General features: G+C 41.8%; 1 protein-coding gene across 1 annotated transcript; it reads right to left on the bottom strand.

The window, feature by feature from the left end:
- Nucleotides 1–4,912: 4,912 nt before the first annotated feature.
- NEFM (neurofilament medium chain) lies at nt 4,913–10,066 on the bottom strand. The gene is made up of 3 exons (XM_058550506.1): nt 8,940–10,066; nt 8,098–8,222; nt 4,913–6,807 (listed from the first exon to the last, which is right to left on the bottom strand). The coding sequence occupies exons 1-3, from the start codon at nt 10,017–10,019 to the stop codon at nt 5,424–5,426; spliced, it is 2,589 nt and encodes an 862-aa protein (XP_058406489.1). The 5' UTR covers nt 10,020–10,066; the 3' UTR covers nt 4,913–5,423.
- Nucleotides 10,067–20,973: the final 10,907 nt, after the last annotated feature.

The raw sequence follows: 20,973 nt of genomic DNA on the forward strand, positions 1-20,973 counted from the left end.
TTAGGCCACTCAGAAGTCCCGTTCAGAGACAACTAGGCAGCCTTGATTGGAAAGAAATCTGAAGAAGAGGATGGACAGCTTCCTCTTTTTCTTTGAGACATTCACATATTAAATATTTACATGAATATAAGTTAATAAAATTTTAACTTTTTATTCTTCCCAATTAGCACATGCTCTTTCAAGTGCTATTTATTTCCCTTTAGCTGAAATATTTTTTTCTGGCTATGAGTAAATTTTTGACATTGAAATTGGGAAAGGTTTAAAAACATTATCCTAGGATTCAAACCATCCTCGAGTTTTCCAAGTTAAAATGGGAGGTGTAGGGACATTGTGACTTGTACTGAGGTCCAAGCTTCCCAAGTCTAAAGGCATAGAAAACATTTTGTTCTATATACTACTCTGTGTTTTCAACCAATCTGTGGTTTTCTGGAGGAGATTATGAACAATTAAAATTAAGGATATTCAGAAGCCCTAATGTGAGCTGATAATTTTACTGTGCTCACCAAAATTCTTTTAAGAGATGAGAACCAATTAGACAATGAGGCTAATTTCAATGGCATCTCTTTTAGCTGTCATGGCCTACTCTCTATGAATGTGAGAATGCCAAAAGATAGAATCTGTGATATTTGCAGTTGGCATCCGACTTGTGAACCTATGATCTTGTGAACCTAATCCCATTTATGAGGGCCCCACCCTCATAACCTAAGAACCTCCTAAAGGCCCCGCCTCCAAATACCATCACGTTGGGCATTAAGATTTAACATATGAATTTGAGGATCACACACATTCAGTCTATAGCAGAGGCTTAGAGAGATAATATAAAGGACCCAAGAAACACAATTCTATATCTATAGACCTGGGACTTGAACTCAAATCCAGTGCTTTTGCCAAAGCTCTACACTTCTAAGGGTAGAGGTGCCCTGGAAGTGGACTAATTTTGTGTAGACTAAATAAAATAATTCACTTAAAACTATCTCCTGTTTCCCTTTGGGCAAATTACATAAACCACAAGGAAAAAAATAACTTGCTCCAAACTGGAACGCCCAACCTATTTGTTGTGGAAATGAATATCTCAATGTTTTAGTACTGTTTCTGCACTGACTGGCAATAGAAGGCAGTGTGCTAGAAATAACACTTTCCTTTTCCATTGAATATTAAAGTTACCAAGAGAAAAGTGTTTGCCACATTTTTGTGCACTGCAAGCTGTTGTGGTAGAAGGAATCACCACTTATTTTGTATCTGATGTTTTATGCTTCTCATGATGCAACCGATGCTATTGCATCATTTGTTTAAAATGCGAAGAGATTTGTAAGCATATTAAATGAAAGATTCATGGCATTGATCTATTTTCTTTCTTCTAGAAAGAAGGGAACACAGCAGAATCTTCTCATAAATTGCGACAGCCACAATGGCTGGATTTGAGGGGCGGTGTAGTACAAGGGTTAAGAGTTTGTGCTCTGCTTATTGCAGTAACATTGGTTTATAACATTGTATAAATTTCAGGTGTACATCATTATACTTCTGTTTCTGCATGGATTACATCATGTTCTCATGTTCACCACCCAAATGCTAGTTACAATCCATCACCACACACATGTGCCTAGCTATCCCTTTTGCCTTCCTCCCTCCCCCCTTCCCCTCTGATAACCACCAATCCAATCTCTGTCTCTGTGTGTTTGTTTGTTGTTGTTATTGTTATTATCTACTACTTGATGAGTGAGATCATACAGTATTTGACCTTCTTCCTCTGACTTATTTCACTTTGCATAATACCCTCAATGTCCATCCATGTTGTCACAAATGGCTGGATTTCCTCATTTCTTATGGCTGAGTAAACAAAAAATTAAAAAAATAAAAGACGTTAATAAATGAGAATGTTTATTTATGTTTACTTTTAAATTAGGTATAGACTGTATTATGTTATGTGTGCAAATAGTAGGAAAATGGTAAAAATTCTGTAATAAAAAAATCTGTGATAGTCCTTAGTTATAATTCATAACAACATATTAGAGTATTTCTTATTAGTAGTAATCAATAAATATTTTTATTTTTTTATAATTTTATTTATTTATTTATTTTCCCCCAAAGCCCCAGTAGATAGTTGTATGTCATAGCTGCACATTCTTCTAGTTGCTGTGTGTGGGACGCGGCCATGAGGCCGGAGAAGCAGTCCGTTGGTGCGCGCCCGGGATCCGAACCCGGCCGCCAGCAGCGGAGCGCGTGCGCTTAACCGCTAAGCCACGGGGCCTGCCCGAGTATTTTTATTTTTATTTTTATTTTTATTTATTTATTTACTTTTTTTGTGAGGAAGATCAGCCCTGAGCTAACATCCATGCTAACCCTCCTCTTTTTGCTGAGGAAGACCGGCTCTGAGCTAACATCTATTGCCAATCCTCCTCCGTCTTTTCCCCAAAGCCCCAGTAGATAGTTGTACGTCATAGTTGCACATCCTTCTAGTTGCTGTATGTGGGATGCCGCCTCAGCATGGCCGGTGAAGCAGAGCATCGGTGCGTGCCCGGGATCTGAACCTGGGCCACCAATAGCAGAGCGCGCGCACTTTAACCGCTGAGCCATGGGGCCAGCCCCTAAATGAGTATTTTTAAAACTGGGGGAAAAAAAAGAGTTTGTGCTCTGGAGCTGGAATAGTTCGGTTAAATCCCAGCTCTAGTTCTACAAGCTGTGTGACCCAGAGAAAGTTTTTAAAAAAATTTCTGTGCCTCAGTTTCCTTATGCTTGAAAATTGAGAACTAATTAGCTTTGGTACTTCTTACAATATTTAAAACAAAATAGTATCTCTAAGGCAATCTATTGGGAAAGTAGAAATTCTATTTTTCAATGGCTTAATGTCATCGTAGCCAGGGACTGATTGTAGTCAGATAAAAGGTATTTTAATTTCTTAAAAACTGGGAGTTTTGTGCTTAGTTTTAAATATAGTCTCTCCCTGTCACTGAACATATTTGGAAACATGAATTTCAAATTGCTTTCTCTTTAAATAGTAGTGTAACAATTGGCATTGACAACAGAGTTAGTGAATTCCAGAAGAGATCATTGTATCCCCAGGCCCTAGTCCATAACAAATATTTGTTGAGTTAGTGAATCAAGCAAGCAATTTGATGCCTTTAGAAATGTCTGCATAGCTTATCAAAGGCATGTTGTTGTATTATTTTTAAAGAGGGCAAAATAGTGGTCTGTCTTTTGGAATAGGCGGAAGCATTTAATTCTTTCCTTCTCAGGAAAGAAAATGAGAGGGTTGAAAACAAAGTTAGGAGCTAAAGGTACAGGTCTCTGGTGCTGGCCCTGGGGAGGGCCGCTGATTGGGACTTTTGTAAACAGCATATGCTACAAAAAGGGGTTTCTAAGCTGTGGTAGACTCAGGGGCCAGCGCTGGAAAATGAGATGATTTTAAGCGTAGACAGATGAGTATTTTTATAATAATGGCTATATATTTAGTAGGTATTTTAAAAACTCAAGTAGCATATCATATAGATCCAGCCTCTATTTCTACTTCAGATAACAGCTCCCCGACTTTTCTTTGGGGAAATGCTGCTGCATCATTGGTGTCAGTCTTGGTGGGACTGTCAATCAAAGTTCGTCTTCCTTTGCTGACCAAAGTGTGAGGCAAGTGTGTGCTCTGTTTCTGAACTTCCAATGAAGCGATACAAAGTTCTGAGTTCAGTTAGCCCTGTGACTGCATGATGACTCCTGCTACTTCCATTCCTGGGGCTGTCCCGGCTGGTCTTCCCCAGCACCCGCCTCTTTGGCTGATCCTTCCATCCCAAGAGTTATCCTATATCCTTCCAATATACTCTTTTTTATTTTTAAATTCTACATAACTAAAGTAAGTTTTTGCTGATTAAAAATCCTGTTTTACCTTGGGTGTCATGGATATTATTGCTTCAGAAAAATTAGTGTTTTAGCATAAAACATGAGTTGTTTTAAAGAAAAAATGTACATAAATAATTGTACAAATTATATGCAGACATAGCAAAATTGTGAGGATTGGCAAATGGCTAATGATTGGGAAATATCATTACAAATATTGACATTAGCAATGAGTTTCCTGGGTACATTTAGAAATTAAAATAGGAGTATTTTGAAAAGCCATTAGAAAGAGCATCTAGCATTATATTATTGGGATGATCCTATTGATAAGAAAAGAATATGGACTTGGAACAAATACTACATTAATTTATTATTAATGGTCTTAAAGGTCTAGAATAGATACATTTTGAAAAGGAATTTGTATTATTTCCTTGGTCAAGATCAGGCCTTTTTTTAAAAATTTAAAATACTTATTGCTTATATCAGAGAATCCTGTTTTTCTTTTTCTATGTGAAGTATTTTATAGATTTTTGACATCATTTTCCCTAATGAGTAAAACACTAAAAGTATAAGTCTCCGTAAACCAAATCAAGAATCAGTGCTGCAGATGTGTGTGTGTGTGTGTGCGCGCACGCGTGCGTGCACGCGTGTAAACCAGAACTGGGCATCTGAGACTCCACGTTTCTTGTTAGGACTGTTGGTGATTTCAGTCCCGCTTCTTCTGGACACATTGCTATCAATCCATGAGGTCCTTTTGTCCCAACTCCAAGTTGTGACTCCTTTATTGTCCCTCTCACCTTGAGGTTCTCTGAGTTCCAGTGTGGGATCGAAACACCTGGAGACTGACGACTTCTATCCCACCAATTTTATCTATTTATCTTACGCTTTTATTTCAAAAATATAATTTTAAAATTTTAGGATGAAGGTTGGTCTAAGTAAAGATTTTGACACCTGAAAATCTTTTCAGTGATTATATTTTCCCAGTAATCACTCTCAGGGAAATAGTGATAAGCATTGCAGGTTGCTTATAATTCCCCAAATAATCTATTCAAGAGAAAGAAAGGTCAGGTAGTGGAGCTTTCACTTGGAAATGACATAACACCAAACAATTGACTATGTTTCCAATATGACCTTTATTGAGCAAGTACTGCTGTGACGTTTAACATCAATCAACGAAAGCTTGCAAACTGCATGTCAACGAGGTTCTCCCATGAACAAAAGTCCATTTTAAATGCACCAGTGAGGTAAACATAATTATTCACATATAGCTTTCTTAAGGCTAAGAGAGTTCTCTGTTTCATTTACTATTTTTGGCTCAGTTGGTTCTTTGCATAATACATCTCAAGACATCCCTCTGAGTGCCCCCCTTCCAACAGCTTAGGGAATTGGCTAATTCCCCAGGTACATACAATATCATGCATTTGAATCCCCCAAAGCCTGAGGAGGGAGCACCCCGAGTTTGCATGCAGTTCCCTCATATTGCACAAAGTAAAATACAATGTCTGGAGCCCCCATGGGAGAACCCGTTCTGTTTTGAAGCTGTCAATCACATGCATTTTGAAATTGTCATATGGCTTAACCTTTTGCAGTAGACTCAAATATTAGTCACTCTGGGTGACTTCCTTGACTATGGCGTGTGAAGTGACCTTCTCTACCTTTTTAGTAGACACTAGTTTCTCCTCAAAGGTCTCTTCATGCTCTTCGACCTTTTGAGTGACGGTTACAGATTTAGTGATGTATTTGGTAGCACCATCTCCCCCCTCACTGGTGATTTTTTCTATCTTTTTGGTCACCACCACTTTTTCCTCACTTCTCTCACCCGCCTTCTTTTCATCCTCTGGGCTCAAGTCTAGCCCATTGGTGACAACCCCTTTTTCCTCTTCTCCCCCACTGCCTTTCTCCTTAGTTTCCTGCTCCTCCTCCTTGCCTTCCACCTCCCCATTTACAGCCATGTCTTCCTTCTTGGATTCCTTTAAAGCTTGATCACTGCCTTCCTTCTCACCCCCTCCCTCTTCTGCTTTCTCCTTCTCCTTCTCCTTCTCCTTCTCCTGCTGCTGTGGCTTCTCCGCTTTGGCCTCTTTCTCCAAGCTCACCTTTACTGATTTGGTGACCACTTCCTCCACGACCTCCTCCTTTACAGGGGATTCAGCCTTCTTCTTCTCTGGCACATCTTTTGGCTTCTCCTCCTTTTTCTCTACCTTCTCTTCCTTGGGAGCTTCCTTTGCTTCTTCTTTCTTTTCTTCCACTACTTTCTCTTCTTCCTCTTTCTGTTCACCTTTCCCAGCTCCAGCTTCTGCTTTTGGTTTCACCTCTTCCACCGGCGATTTTGGCACCGGGGACTTGGCTTTCTCTGGCTTCTCCACCTTGGCTTCTGCCGCCAGCTCCTCCTTGGGAGCCACTTCACTTTTTTCCTCGGTTTTCTTTTCATCCTTAGCTTCGGCTTCCTCTCCTTCACCTTCAGCCTCTGTTTCTCCTTCTTCTTCCTGCTCACCTTCCTCTTTTCCACTGGAAGCTTCCTTCTCGGATCCTCCTTCTTCGGCTTGGTCTGATTTAGCACCCTCCTCCTCCTCCTCCTCTTCTTCCTCTCGGCCTTCTTCCTCCGCCTTTTCTCCTTCTTCTTCTCCTTTAAGTTCGGGTGCAGCAGCTTTCACTGGAGACTTTTTGGCAGCTACAACTTCTTCAGCTTCTGGTTCCTCTTCCTTTTCTCTTGCCTCCTCTCCCTTCTCCTCTGCTGTCACGGAAACTGCCAATTCCTCTGCAATGGCTGTCAGGGCAACTTCCATTTCTGATTTCTCATCTTCCACTTTGGTTTCCTCTATGATCTCTTCGACAAATTTGTGCTGGACCTTTAGCTTGGGAACCTCTACCTTGGTTTTTTGAATCTTACTGGATATTGTGACAGAGGGCTGTCGCTGTATATATAGCGGCCCAGTGATGCTTCCTGAAAATGTGCTAAATCTGGTCTCTTCACCCTCCAGAAGTTTCCTAAGGAGAGAATCAAAAAAGACAAGACAACTAAAATTTCATTGGGCCTTCTGAGCTTCAGTACATTATGGATAATGCAGTAGATACCTTTGAATAAATAGAATCACAGAAATAAAAGATTCCATTAAGCCGGTGTAATACCTATTATAATTTCACTGGTATATTGTGTCATATTCAGTGACACAGACAGATTCTCATGGACCACCAGCCAATAACCTGCAGTAACTCACCATGCCCAATAGTCCACCAACCACACCCAGCCACCAAATCTCAGCTCTGAGGCAGTTGATATGGTGCAACATGAATATGCTGAAAAGCTCCCTAAGTGGCTAAAAAAAACCTGAGTAACCTTCTTGAGCATTTGGACTTTCAGAATGTATACTAAATTTCTTTTAGCAAATATAATGTTCAAAAAATTTACAAAACTATTTAGCATATATCAGAATTTAGGCTATATATATATATATCATAGCGAGGTGCTAATATGAGTGTATCAAGTTATAAATTGGTCTGCAATTTTGACCATAAAATGCTTATTTAATATAATTATTCAGGTTTCCTGAAAAGTTAGACAGGAATTTATTTATTCCTGTGTGCAATTTATTCTTGTAATATTATAATGACCTTATTGGTAGTAGAAAAACTGTTTAGTCAAGGATTTTCTCCTATGAACTCAGTCAACAGCAAGTTGATATCATTTAGTAGACCTATAATCTCTTCTCTCTCTCTCTCTGGCTGTGTATATCTAGATCTATACACATAAATCTAAATAGACAGAATATATATGTATTAGAATATATATATAATATGTATGAATATATATGTAATAGAATATATATGTATCAATTTGTATCTATTCTAAGCCAGCTGATGGCAATAGTAAGCTCTAAGAGAGAAACAGAGAAATTGAATCTCCTGGTGTTTGTCCTTGACATTATAAAGTTGAAAAGCTGAAACCACTAGATGAAATATTAAAAACTAAAATTCCATTTTTGTTCCAAACATTGGGAAAAAATTTTTCACTAAAATAAAAAAATTTAAGCATAAGCACTGAAATTAACTGGTGCTCTCCTTCAAAACATTTTATTTCAACTGTTTACTTTGAAAGTTGTATAACTGCAATAACTGCAATTCTTTAGAATAATTTCTTTTTAATTGGGAAAGAAAACCCGGCACTGATTTAAGACTCCTGCAACCTGTCTGCTTTAAGTTAGAGTGGTGAAGGTTCTGCCAGAACAGCCTTTGTAGTGCCAGTTAGCATTTCGGCCACGTCCGCAGTGATCACGGTACCTGTACGCAGCGATCTCGATATCCAGAGCCATCTTGACGTTCAGGAGATCCTGGTATTCTCGCAAGTGACGAGCCATTTCCCACTTGGTGCCCCGAAGCTCATTTTCCAACTGCTGGATGGTGTCCTGAAACAGACACAGCCACAGACTCATCCTTCCAAACAGCAACTTTCGCAAACCACTCGCTACCCTCTCTCCGCTCCCACTCCGACTCCCTCCAGCTCTGCAACCCTCGAGGAGGATACCTAGCCACTTTCCCTCCCTTAAAAAAAAATCTAAGGAATTCTCAAAAAGTCAGGATCAATAAGACACTTTCTAGACACATCATGCGCTGAGACCAGTGGATCTAGAATATGTCTCAACAGGAAACAAATATGCATGGGGAAACCCCACGGCTGACCTAGCTCTTCCCATCTGACCCCTTTGGGCCAAAGACAATTTTGAGTATTCTTTCGATCACGGCCGGAAAACTTGAGAATGCATGTGGTTCTGCACAAGCTATCCTAAAGTTGCTGCTTTATCAACTACCCGAATGTATACCTCCTACTTTAAATGTGCAAGCGTGCAAAACTAGAACTCCCGAGGAAAAGAAGCACGTTTTGAAAAAGGTCAGGGTTCTTAGGAGCTGGGGATGGTGGGTGGGGAGGAGTGTGGAAAGGACGGAGAGTGGCGAGGCAGCTTTGCGCATCGACTTGGGTCGGCGGCTCGCGCGCGCGCGCGCGCGCGCACTGACCAGCGGCCGCCAGGGAGCGCGGCGGAGAGCGCGCCGGGGCGCGTGCCTGAGTGTCGGGGGCGCGCGGCGCTGGCGCTGGCGCAGGCTGGCTGCGCAGCCGCGGTTCCTACCTGGTAGCTGCTGAGATCGTGGTTGTGGCGCTCCTCTATGTCGCTGAGCTGCCGCTCCAGGGACTCCTTGGTGCCGCGCACTGACTCGAGCTCGATGCTCTTGGACTGCAGCTGGCGCCGGTACTCGGCGATCTCTTCCTTGGCGGAGCGGATGGCCTCCTTGTTCTGCTCGGCCGCTTCGGTGAGCTTGGCGTAGCGGCACTTAAACCACTCTTCCGCCTGGTGCATATTCTGGTCGGAGTGACACTCGAGCTGGGAGCGGATCTCCTTCAGCGCCGTCGAGATGTCTGTCTTCAGGTAGTCTTTGCGCTCCACTGTGATGTGCGACGCCTGGATCTGGGCCAGCAGGTCGGCCACCTCCTCCTCGTGATTGCTCCGCAGGAAGGCCACCTCATCCTGCAGCGACTGCACCTTCTTGTCCAGCTCCACCTTGACCAGCGACGCCTCCTCGATGTCTTTGCGCAGCGCGCGGATGGCCGCCTCGGTGTCGTCGCGCAGCCGTGCCTCCTCCTCGAAGCGCTCCTTGAGCCGGTGGATGTCTTCCTCCAGGTGGTCCGAGTCCAGCTGCACCTGAGCCTTCTCGTGATTCACCAGCTCGAGTGTGGTGCGCAGCTCGCGGATCTCTTGGTCGTACGCGTCGCCCAGCTGGGCGTGCGAGGCCTGCTTCTGCCGCAGCGCCTGGATCTCCGCCTCGATCTCCTTGTTCTGCTGCTCCAGGTAGTGCACCTTCTCGATGTAGCCCGCGAAGCGGTCGTTCAGCCCCTGCAGCTGCTCCTTCTCGTTGGAGCGGGAGAGCTTGTAGTCGCCGCCCGGCCCGGAGCCGCCGTTGAGCAGGGACGAGGACTGGCTGAAGTCGAGGCTGCTCTCAGCGGAGCTGAGCATGGCCGAACTGTAGGCGAGGCGCGGGCCAAGCGCGCTGCGCTTGTAGGAGGAGGACACGGTGCTGGGTGAGCCGCGGGACCATGACTGAGAGCGGAAGCCGCTGGACGGGGAGCCGCTAACACGGCTGAAGCTCGAGCGGGTTTCGGTTACCCGCCGGTAGGCGGACGGGTTGCCCAGCGAGTCCAATGTGTAGCTCATCTTGACGGCCTTGGGGCGTGTGGCTGTCACAGCGTTCTGCTGGCCTCTCCGCAGCCCATTTATAGCCGCGGCGGCTGGACCCGGGCCAGGGCCCCGCCCCGTGGAGGCGGCGGCCGAGGAGGCGGGGATTGCGGGCACCGGGCCGGGAGGAGGGGTGGGGGGGTAAAGACAGCCTACAGTGATTCAGCGCCCGCTCCACGTGGGCCCACGCTGCGTTGGACCCCGGACTTTGCTGCCCTGGCCCCGGCCCCTCCCCCAGCTCTCCTTTCGGTCCCAGACCACTTGTCGCCCCTCAAGCCCCCTCTCTCCATTTCTCTTCACCTTTGGATTGCATTTACGCTCTCGGTGCGAGTATTCACCCAACGCCCTTTCTTTGTTGAGTCACTCTGCCGCTGTTCGGGCAGCTTTTCTCCCGACTCGCTGGCCCCTTTGTCATTTTTCTAGCCCTCTTCACTCTTATCCTCATGGCTTTCTCTTCTTTTGCCCTTTCTCCATTACTTTTTTCTTTACGCCTCTTCTGTGCTTAATCACTTCCCCCTCTTTTTGGCATCTCTTCGCCGTCCCTCTTTAAGCTTTCTCTAGTCCCACTCACTCCGCCCTTCTCTCTGAGCCCCTTCCTCCTGGACCTTTTCCTTCCCGTCCGCTCCTTCTCCCCTACTTCTTCCTCCCCTCCCCCTACATTCCTCCCCTCCCCCATCCTCATCTCCCCTTGCCTCCCTCCCCTTCCCCCACTCCTTGTCTTAAAGCAGCCCGAGTTGAGCGCAGAGGAGTTGGGCCTAGAAGAAAAAAACAAAAAGACTTTGAGGAACGGTCAGCCTGAAGCCTTCGGGAAGGGGACAAAGAGGATGGGCCGGGGTAGTTATTTGTATTAAAAGTGGGATATGGCGCTACATTCTGCTTAACGTTTGGGGGACGTCCGCAGCTTCCGCATGGGCAGAAGGTAAGGCGCTTGGCTTGCTATGGCGCCGGCAGCACCAAGGACAGCGCCCAGGCCGGCAAGCCGGGAGATCCAGCTGCCCGGGGGCTCATCACCCAGCAGGGCCTGTCAGGTTGGCGGGGGTTTCCTTCCCCCTCTTCTCTCCGAGTAAATACAATTAAAGCCTGTTTGTAGTGACTCTGTTTGCAGGAGCCAAGCTGGAATCGCACGCTAAGATTTCTCTGCAATGCGGGGTTGGCACAATCTACAGATTGCAGATTTTGAAAACAACTAAAATTCATTCAAGTTAGGTAACAAATAATATACTTGTAGCCTAGTTTGGGTTTTTTTAACATATGATGGATGCAGGAAATCAAGAGACCCAGGGCCTGAAATTTGAAGGTCAAATATTGCTTGGAAATGGGAATTTGAAATCTGCTGAGATGAAAAGTCCAGGGAAATATAGTTTATGATAAGTTTGAACACAAGCAATTGCTTTGTCATCTTTCTGTTCAGTCCTCCTTGTATGTAACTGCAATGATTGAAAAACATCTGAATTAATTTAAAATTAATTTAAAAGTTGCCAAACCGATTCACCACAACCTTGAACAAAACGAGATATTTTTTCCTCCATTTAAAATATATTTCCCTGTTTAGATTTTAAGGACTGATTTGGAATAGATTTTTCCATATCTTTAAACATGTTTATTTAAGCAAGGAATCTACACAGACTTCCTGCTGTCTGGTGCACTGCTAACTGTTAAAATGTCCCTCTTTTTGCATAGTGCTTTGGGGGCAATTCAGGGTAAAAAACTTCAGAATACTGCACGACAAAGTGAAGAGCAGGAAGCAGGACTAATGACCGAGTTTGCTGGGGCCACAGGCACAGTGAGTGCCTGTGAAATGCTTGCCATGGCTGAGAAGAAACCACTGCTTGTGAAAAGTAGAGACCCCAAACTTACATATTTTCTTTTCACAGCCTGCTTTCTCTAGTCCTTGTGTTATTAAATAACAAGATCATATCAATCAGCAAGTAATCACAAAAGGCCTGGGTTTCTAGAGGTTTTTATTTTTATTTTTTATTTTTATAAGATCTATTGGCCCATTTGTATTTTAAAATAGAAAGGGTTAAGTTAGGGAGTTACTTTTGGTTCATTACTGGGTAACTGCAGCATTGCAGGCTGTGTGGGGGAAGGATGTTCTAGTTTGCTGAGTGACGGGTTGTCTTTCAGGCAAGGAGAGCCCATGTCTCAAGCTGTTGGGCGAGACAGATGATAGAGTGAGAGGACTGACTTGTGAATATTGTGAAAACAGGATTTTCTGGTTTCAGGTGGATATGTAAAAGAAAAGAGAAAGAAAATTCCCTGCCCTTCTGTGAAGTACTGACAGTCTCCAGGTTGGACACTGCAAGATGCCATCTGATAAGACCAAATGCTAATTGTGAAGTAATTATGCCTTAGTTACTTATTACTTTCTGCTTTTATTAAAAAATAGAGAAACCCTTGGCCGTTTCACGTTGCCTATGCATTGAAAGCGCTTTCTGCGATGAGAGCAAACGGTTAACGGGCAGGCTGCTGCTCTTAGTTTTCTTCAGGGCTTTGAAAATGAGATGACTCTGCAGAGAGACCTTTACGAGGAAACACATGTCTAACTTCGTAATTAACCTGTTTTGCCTTTTACCTAAACCAGCTCGGAAATTGTTAAGCTTCCAACTGGTTACAGAAGGAGGAAAGCATTGTGTACAAATAAAATAATAGCCAATTACTCAGGCCAAATCTAGTTAGTGCCTCTAGCTTAAAATTCTAACTTCAATGTCACATGAAGTATTGTTCAGTGTGGCTGCAGTAGGATAACCTAGAGACTTATAACAGTTGTCTTACTGAGGAAAAAAAGTTCCCTCTGGCTTAAAAATGATTGATCCATTTCCATATTTAACAAAACGCTTTATTTTATATTAGAATTTTCACTTTAATCACTCTTCCTGAAGGTGACTTGAAGGTTATGCCCATCAGTGAGTTTACTATAAAAACTTTTTAAAAAAAAGCTGTGACATTCATTTTTCCCTCTTTGTCTCATATTTTTGAAGAACATTTACCACTCTAATGTTTCTGATAGAAAAAAATGTAAGGTTTTGCCTTTTTTACTCTATTGACACGAAGGCTACGGAATCTTCTGAAAACGTTAACAAGAGAGAAAAGAAGCATGAGGATTTATCTGAATTTACAACACTGTTGAGTTTGACTATGATACTTTTATAGTTTATTCCAAATAGGGAAGTTACACATATGATTTAGATGTAATATATTTTTAATGACATTATCTCTGGATTGTTGTACCATAAGCTCAGTGTGTTTTGAATCACTTTATAGGGAAACACAGAGTATGCTATGTGTTCGTTCAGTAGGTAAAGTACAAACATTAACTTTGTAGTTGAGACAGCTATTGTGAGGTCTTATTTAATGATAATGGGGAAAATATCCTTTGCATAAGGGGTTTATTCATTGGGTCAAAAAATAAGGTTAGAAAAATAAGGAGCTGGGCATTTTCTTTCTTCTTCCCGTATTTCCTTACATTTTAAAGAACACTTTTTTGATGCACAAAAATGCAAAGAGGGTGGAATGTGGGAACCCGACAGCAGGCAAGATGCTCCGGATGGAAGACGCCACTGTCAGGTTCTAGGCTTAATCTGTGTAAGACTAGGTGAACTGTACTTTCTCTCAACATACTGAGATGTCTTAAACTTGATCCTTTTGCCTGGGATCTGATTCTACAACACATGATGAGTGATTATTTATAAATTGTCCTTTGCTAATTATTTAACGGGCTGTTGTAGAAACGTAGGGACTGAGGACCCTGGAGTGGGAACATAAGGAAAATGAAAACTATAGTACTTATTTCTACTTGAGCCTCGGGATGTCAAACTGTAAAAGCAGCTTTGACTTTTGGTCTTTTTGATTTCAGATGTTGAAACCAAAATAAAAATATCCTCAGGGAAGAGAGGCTGTTTCTTATCAGAAAAATTGGGACGTACATGTGCGGGACGTACATGTGCCTATTGTCTTTAATTAAAACAAGTCCATCTGAACCACAGTGTCCTTTTTCTAACATTAAGCACTGAAATGGTGTTTGTTTCCCTTGCCAAATATTTTTATTCATTGAATATTGCCTTATATTTCTGCCACTGACTGTTTTTATGAAAAGTTAAATGAAGTATTTAAAAAATTAAAAAACATTTCATATCTTTATATCGTTCCAAATATAAACTTAATCAGTTTTGAAATTCTATATCTGGAATGTTCATGTTTTATGAGAGAAAGATTTAGCTTTCAGCTGTAACATAGCCTGCTGATTTTTTTGCTGTGTAATGCTGTCACCCCACCACGGGTATCAGTTCTGTGAAAGCCAGAGGAGGAGGACTTAGAATTTTTAAAAAGTATTTAAGATAGCCTTGCTAAAAGTGATTCTAAAAATAAAGTTCAGTAGATGCATAATAAAACAGTAGTGCTGGATTCATTTTCAGCATGTTTTTAATTGGACATGTTGGCTTTATCTGTAAAGTGGCAGAACTTGATGATATGCGCTTGAATTTTTAAAACCCTGCATTGCACATAACTTTGCACCAGTGCAGCCATGTAATAATTTATAGCATATTTTATCCCAAGCTTACCAAGGCCTGACTTAGAAAGAGACATAATTCTTTTATTAGAAACTCTTAATTAAAATGAGATTTGTAAAACGAGAGCAGATCAATGATCTATTATCTTTGCACCAAACTTCTGAAGAGAGCTAAACTCAGGAACATAAAACAGAGTCAGAAAGAAGCCCCACCTAATGATTAAGTCTCGTTGTCCCAGGACTGTGTTCTTTCTTCATGATCTCGGTAATTCTCAAAAGCAGTATTCTTTCATAATCCTCAGAAAATGGGCTCATTGTCATAGCTATCTCTTTTCACTTAGATTACCAAGAACATCATATGTTTTAGGATATTTTTACTCACTTTTTTTCGTTAAAGTTTAACATATAGTGTAGAAATTTATAAAATGCAGAGAAACAATAATTTAGGTATTTTCTTCTAGTTTTTTCTCTGTAATTTAAATATAGATGGGATGTTTCTGTTTATATGATTCCATACCCTGCTTTGTAAAATAAATGTATCTGAATATGTAATTTGCTATCTTAGAGGAAGGAATGTAGTACTGTACGCCAGGAGACCTGGGTTCCAGCCAAATATTTGACTTTCATTTTCCTCTTTAAAAAAAGATTTTTAAAGGTTCTTTAGACCAAGAATGATAAAATAAAAATAGCAATTAGTAATATAATAGTAATGATAAAGGATCAAGAAAGTCTAACTGGGTCTGAGTATTAATTTCTGTCTCTCTGTCTTTCTTTCTGTCTGCTTCTCTCTCTCCTTGTTTATTGAGAGGAGTGTCATTGTAAAGTTGAAGGCGGTGATGTGACAGTCAGAAGTGGTGACCTGTAATCTGGCATAGTGAGGCCTCAATACTGTATTCCTTTACACTTAAATGGTACCCTGAATCCCAAAGCCATCGTCATCACCATCATCAGATTTTACATGTGAATAATGCTTTACATCAAAGAAGCAAAACAAAACAATACTATCTCATGTTATCTCATCTGGCCTGAGTGATAGGGGTAGACGCTAGGGGTAGAACACAAATTATTGATCCCATTTTACAGTTGGTGAAACTGATTAAGAGATTTATCTCAGGCCATACATCTGGTAAGTGGTGGAGCCAGGACCAGACCTCAGATCTTCTAATACTAATGCTAACGTAAAAAAAAGTTCCTTTAGTAGGGCGTCAAACCAGTCTCCATCAGCAAGAAAAAAAGAAATAAAAGTAGGCAGATATCAGTAATATCAATAACAATAACTGGTATTTATTAAGTGCTTACTAGGTGCCAGGCACTGTGCCAAGACTTTACTGGATTATCTCATATAATCATCACAACCACCCTTTGAGGTGACACTGTTATTATCCCTATTTTGTAGAAAAAGCAATTGAGCATGCAAGCACAGAGAGGTTAAGTACCACACACAGCTAGGAAATTGTGGAGTTGAGATACAAATCTAGGAATGATGGGCTCGGGAGGGAGGATGACCCTCACCCGGTGTAATGCCGCTTTGAAGGCCATGAAGTCCCTCTTAAAAACCTCATTTAAAAGCCAATTGTTTAACTGTTAGATCATGTTAAAAACATCTAGGACATACTCTATGCATTCTTTTGCTGGCTTTTTTCTATTTATATAAAAATAAAATATTTAAATATTTTCTCAGACGAACATTATTTCTTGGTTTGTGACTTTATTAAAGATATTAAAAATGAAAACTTTGAATTACTTGTCTTTGTTATTTTTTTATTCTAAATTAATTTTCTCTGTAATTTGAAGGATATCTAATTCATTCATTCTAGTCCATGATTTGTGGATAATATCCCTGATCATTTACCTACTATTTTATTTGGTATCTATCAGTCATGTTTACATGCACTTTTGGTTTAGTTTTTAGGAGATTTTAATTTGTATTATACATTAATTTATCATCATTCATTTGCTGATATATCTATATATTTATGTACATTTAAATTTAAAAAGTCTTCCAATCATTATGTATTCACAATTTTTTTGTAGATGTCAAACTCTTTAAACTAAATCTGCTTTGAGAGATCCAATAATAAGCATTTGAATCTTGGCAGAAGAAATAGCTTTGCCTGCAGTCTTCATGAGGGAAGGTTTACAATGAGACCACTGGCAAGGAAGCAGTGTTTAAAATCTATTAAAACAGTAAAGAGACAGCCATAAATAATTTTAAGTGAATCTCTTGATCACCTATTTTATATACTAAAATCAGGGTTATGTGACTGTATTTATATAGGTTGCCTGGAGACAAGTCAGCCTTAATCCATTTTTGTTATTTATGGGATAAAGTGCTCTGACTCACCCTTATTTTCATTTGTATAAATCTTTGGCTTCTGCTTTGTCAGATAGGGTCAAGGAAGAGAATTGTTTCCCATTTTTCCTGAACAAAAGTTGACATTGAAAAGAAATAACATGTATCCTGTATTAGTCACAATAGCAGTCGGGATTTGGGTTATATAAAATTATTAGGAACTGAAAGCCTAATGAAGAAAGTTCTTCTTAAGCCACCGGGACTCATTTAATACAATTTGCTGTGTTTTCTCCTGCCTTCTGTTAGTCTACATGATCCTTTTCTTCTGCCATGTTCAATATACCTTGGAAATTTGATGTCTTCTTGGAAACTCATAAGAGTGACACTTGTGTGCCTTCTTGAACAAGGGGCATGTTCATGTCACGATCAAGCACTAGGTGTTTATTGAAGATTCCACATCACATTAATGAGAGCCTTCTGCTTCTGGGTTGCCAGTCTCATTTGTACTTGCATGACCTGGTCCTTGGAAACCTCCACTTCTCCAAATCCTTTCAATTTTTTCCAGGTACAAATTATTCCTCTCAGTTCCTGAAACTCAGTGTTTGCGGTCTAGTTGGGTACTACCACCTGCTGGACATTTAAATAACATCTCAATAGTCTGGCTAAACTTAAAATTCTAAGTGGCAGATACCAAGTCTTATACGTATTTGTGTGTCACACAGTGTTTTACAGATAGTGAGTGCCCAATCAATATTTGTTGCATGAGTGAGTAAATGAAGCTCTACCTTTTTTCCTATAATTTTCTTTCAACAAACACTAGTCTCTTCAATATCAGGCACTGTGGTGGACACTGGGGAATCACATGAAAGACAGAATCCTAGTTTGGGTGAACACAGTCTAATGGAGGATTCAGGCAAGTAAAGACATAGTTACCATGGGGGACTATGGGGCTGCCATCTCTAGCTATCCTAGAGATAAACAAAGTGTGTCATGGGAGCATGGAGGATGAGCAACTCAACCAACTGGTGATAAGGGTGCAAGAGCCTCAGGGAGAGCTTTCTGGAGGAGGTGACGCCTGAGATGAGTTGTGAGGTATAAGTAGGAAGTGCCTAGGTGAAGAAGGGGGAAAAGCAAGCAAAGGCATCAAGGTGAGGGCAAGCAGGGCGTGCTCAAAGAACTACGAGTGACTAGGGTAAGGGGGACATGTAGCCTGACTGAGAGGAGAGTATGTAGCCCAGGATGGAAAGATGGAGTCATGGAGCACAGGCTGGAGAAAGCGAGACACACAGTCCAGGCTGGAGCGAGGGAAACACGTAGCCTGGGATAGAAAAAGGGCATATCCAAGATTGACAAGATAGGGGACACATGGCCCAGGCTGGAGGCGGAAGCAGGGAAGGGACTGTGAAAGGTTTCCTATGTCATGACAGGGCCTTTGCATCTATTTTATAGCTGATTAGGGGCAGTGAATGAAGCATTTAAGGAAAATTTGAGAAAAATCATGTTGACAGAAGGGAGCAGAATAGTTTGGAGGTTGAGAGGGACTGGAAGGAGGGAAATTAGTTTGGAGGCTCTTGCAATAATCCAGATGAAATTAAAGGAAGGTGTAGATTCAGAAAGGTGAGTGAGGAAAGGCAGGGACTGTGATAGAATGGACAGGATTTGGAGGAACAGGTGGATGGTGATGTAATCCCCTGTATTTGTTCCCGAAGACCACCACGACAAATTGCCACAAACTTGGTGGCTGAAAAAACACAAATTTATTATCTTACAGTTCTGAAGGTCAAAAGTCTAAAATCAGTCCCATTGGGCTAAAATTAAGAGGTTAACCAGGCTGTGTTTCTTCTGGGACAAATAGGCGAGAATCTATTTCCTGGCCTTTTCCTGCTTCTAGAGGCCGTCTGCATTCCTTGGCGCATGGCCCCTTCCTCTATTTTCAAAGCCAGCAGTGGTGCACCTTCTCTCCTCTCTGGCCTCTGCTCCATCTCACATTTCCTTCTCCTCATATTCTGATCCTCCTGCAGTTTTCTTATAAGACCCTTGTGATTACATTGCTCCCTCTCCCCCAACCCCCGATAATCCAAGACAATCTGCCCATTTTAGGATCTGCGTTTGCTAGGGCTGTTAAAACAAAACCCACAGACTGGGTAGCTTAAACAGCAGACATTTATTTTCTCATGGTTCTAGAGGTTAGAAGTCTGAGATCAAGGTGTTGGCAGGTTTGGTTTCTTCTGAGTTGAGTCTCTCTCCTTGGCTTGCAGACGGCCATCTTCTCCCTGTGTCCTCATGTGGTCTTTCCTCTGTGTGTGTGCGTGTCTGTGTCTGATGCCTCTCTTCTGTGTCCTAATCTCTTCTTATAAGGACACCAGTAGTATTGGATTAGGGCCCACCCTAACAACCCCATGTTAATTTAGTTATGAATTTAAAGGCCCTATCTCCAAGTACAGTCATATTCTGAGGTACTGGGGGTTAGGGCTTCAACATATGAATTTTGGGGAGACACGATTCAGTCCATAACAGGATCCTTAAGTTAATCACATCTGCAAAGTCTCTTTTGCCATGTAAAGTAACATAGTCCCAGGTGCGGGGAATAGGATGTGGACATATTTGGTGAGGGGCCAGTCTAACACATCCCCCATAATATAAAGTACGGGAGAAAAAGCACGTTCAGGGGTTAGGGGAAGTTGGACTACACTGTACATGCTGAATCTGAGGTGTTTGTGAGGCAACCAAGTGAAGAATCTTCTAGGTGGTTGAATTTCCTTGTCTGGTAGAGAAGGACCTGCTCCTCACTCTAGGGCAAATAGCCCACACCAAGCCTCTTTTTCTTCATTTGTAAACAGCAATAATGATGGTACCTGCTTCATAACGTGGTTTTGAGGATTAAATGAAATAGTGTATGTAAAGCGCTTAGTGCCTGTGACAGTTTTTGGTAAATGACAGTCATTGCTACTATTATTCTGACGATGACTAACCTCACCTCCGGAGTGCTTGAGCCAGCGCTGGGCGTGGGGCAGGTGCTGCCTGTGTACTTGGAAAGGCAAAGACAAGTACGTCACGTAACCCTCCTGTGAAGAGTGTAAAGACTTGTCAGAGAGACAAGAGTTTGCCCTGGGTAAAAGAGAAGTAAATTGATGTGCTTTAGCTCACCAGGTTTGGCAGCAAAAAAGAATTAGGATGATTATAAACCTACTCAGTCAGAATGTTGCTGAGTGATTGATTTCAGGCAAATAGTTCAATGTCAAGATAACAGAAAAAATTTTTTTCCCAAATGATTGGGTATGTGAATGTATTCAACAGGACGCTCCTCCCTTCCCCCACAACCAAGTGTCTTGCATACAGACATAACGAGAAAGAGAAAGGTGCCTGGTGGGGGTAACACGTGACAAATCATACTCGGCAGATTACTCCCACTTTGTTTTCTCCTTGATATCCATTGCGTCTCTCGTTACCAGTTTTAGGAGCTACCCGTTGACTTAATGAACTTTAACGTTGTGAATGTGCATTCTGCCCTGAATACAGATGAGATCTTTTATCTCAGGGTCAGCGATAATGTATCTGGCAAAGCACTAATCAGAAGTGCCATCGATTTAGATACAGGAGAGGAAGGCTCTATGGGATGAAGTCGTCTAGCCTGGTACTTACCTACAAAACCTAGAAAGTTTGGATCCCTGAGTTCAAATCCTACCATCCCCAATTCCCAGCTGTGTGAATTTAGACACAGCCACCAATTCCTTCCACTTCTCAGTTTCTTCATCTGTAATACGGGAGGGGTAATATTAGTATCCCCTCATAGAGTGGTATTAGAGCTCAGCAAACGGTAGCTACTATTAGATTAGCCTTTTCTCCATATTTAGGCTTTAACAACTTAGCAAGTATTTATTGAGCTCCTATTGTATGTTGAGCACATTTCCATAAACATCTTACTTAATATTCCCATCAGCTAAGTGAGACTTTTCTCTTTTATAACAAGAGATGGAGCCACAGAGAACCAGGGTACCTGACTGAGGGCTTTTAGGTGGTGAATGGGCTCCGTCTCAAGGCTGGCGCTCTTTTCATCAAGATACAGGTGTTGGATATAATCAATGAATTTTTTTCAATAACCCTAAATCCTAGTTTCCTTGCTAGTATAA

The sequence above is a fragment of the Diceros bicornis genome, chromosome 11 (genome assembly GCF_020826845.1).
Source record: "Diceros bicornis minor isolate mBicDic1 chromosome 11, mDicBic1.mat.cur, whole genome shotgun sequence".
NCBI lineage: Eukaryota > Metazoa > Chordata > Mammalia > Perissodactyla > Rhinocerotidae > Diceros > Diceros bicornis.

Bases quoted from the DNA above. Each gene is read 5' to 3' on its own strand.
- NEFM (XM_058550506.1), bottom strand. From the start codon at position 10,019: ATGAGCTACACATTGGACTCGCTGGGCAACCCGTCCGCCTACCGGCGG. The intron at 8,223-8,939 runs GTAGGAACCGCG...TGTCTGTTTCAG, and splicing joins ACGATCTCAGCAGCTACCAG to GACACCATCCAGCAGTTGGA. The intron at 6,808-8,097 runs GTACCGTGATCA...TTCTCTCCTTAG, and splicing joins ATCGAGATCGCTGCGTACAG to GAAACTTCTGGAGGGTGAAG.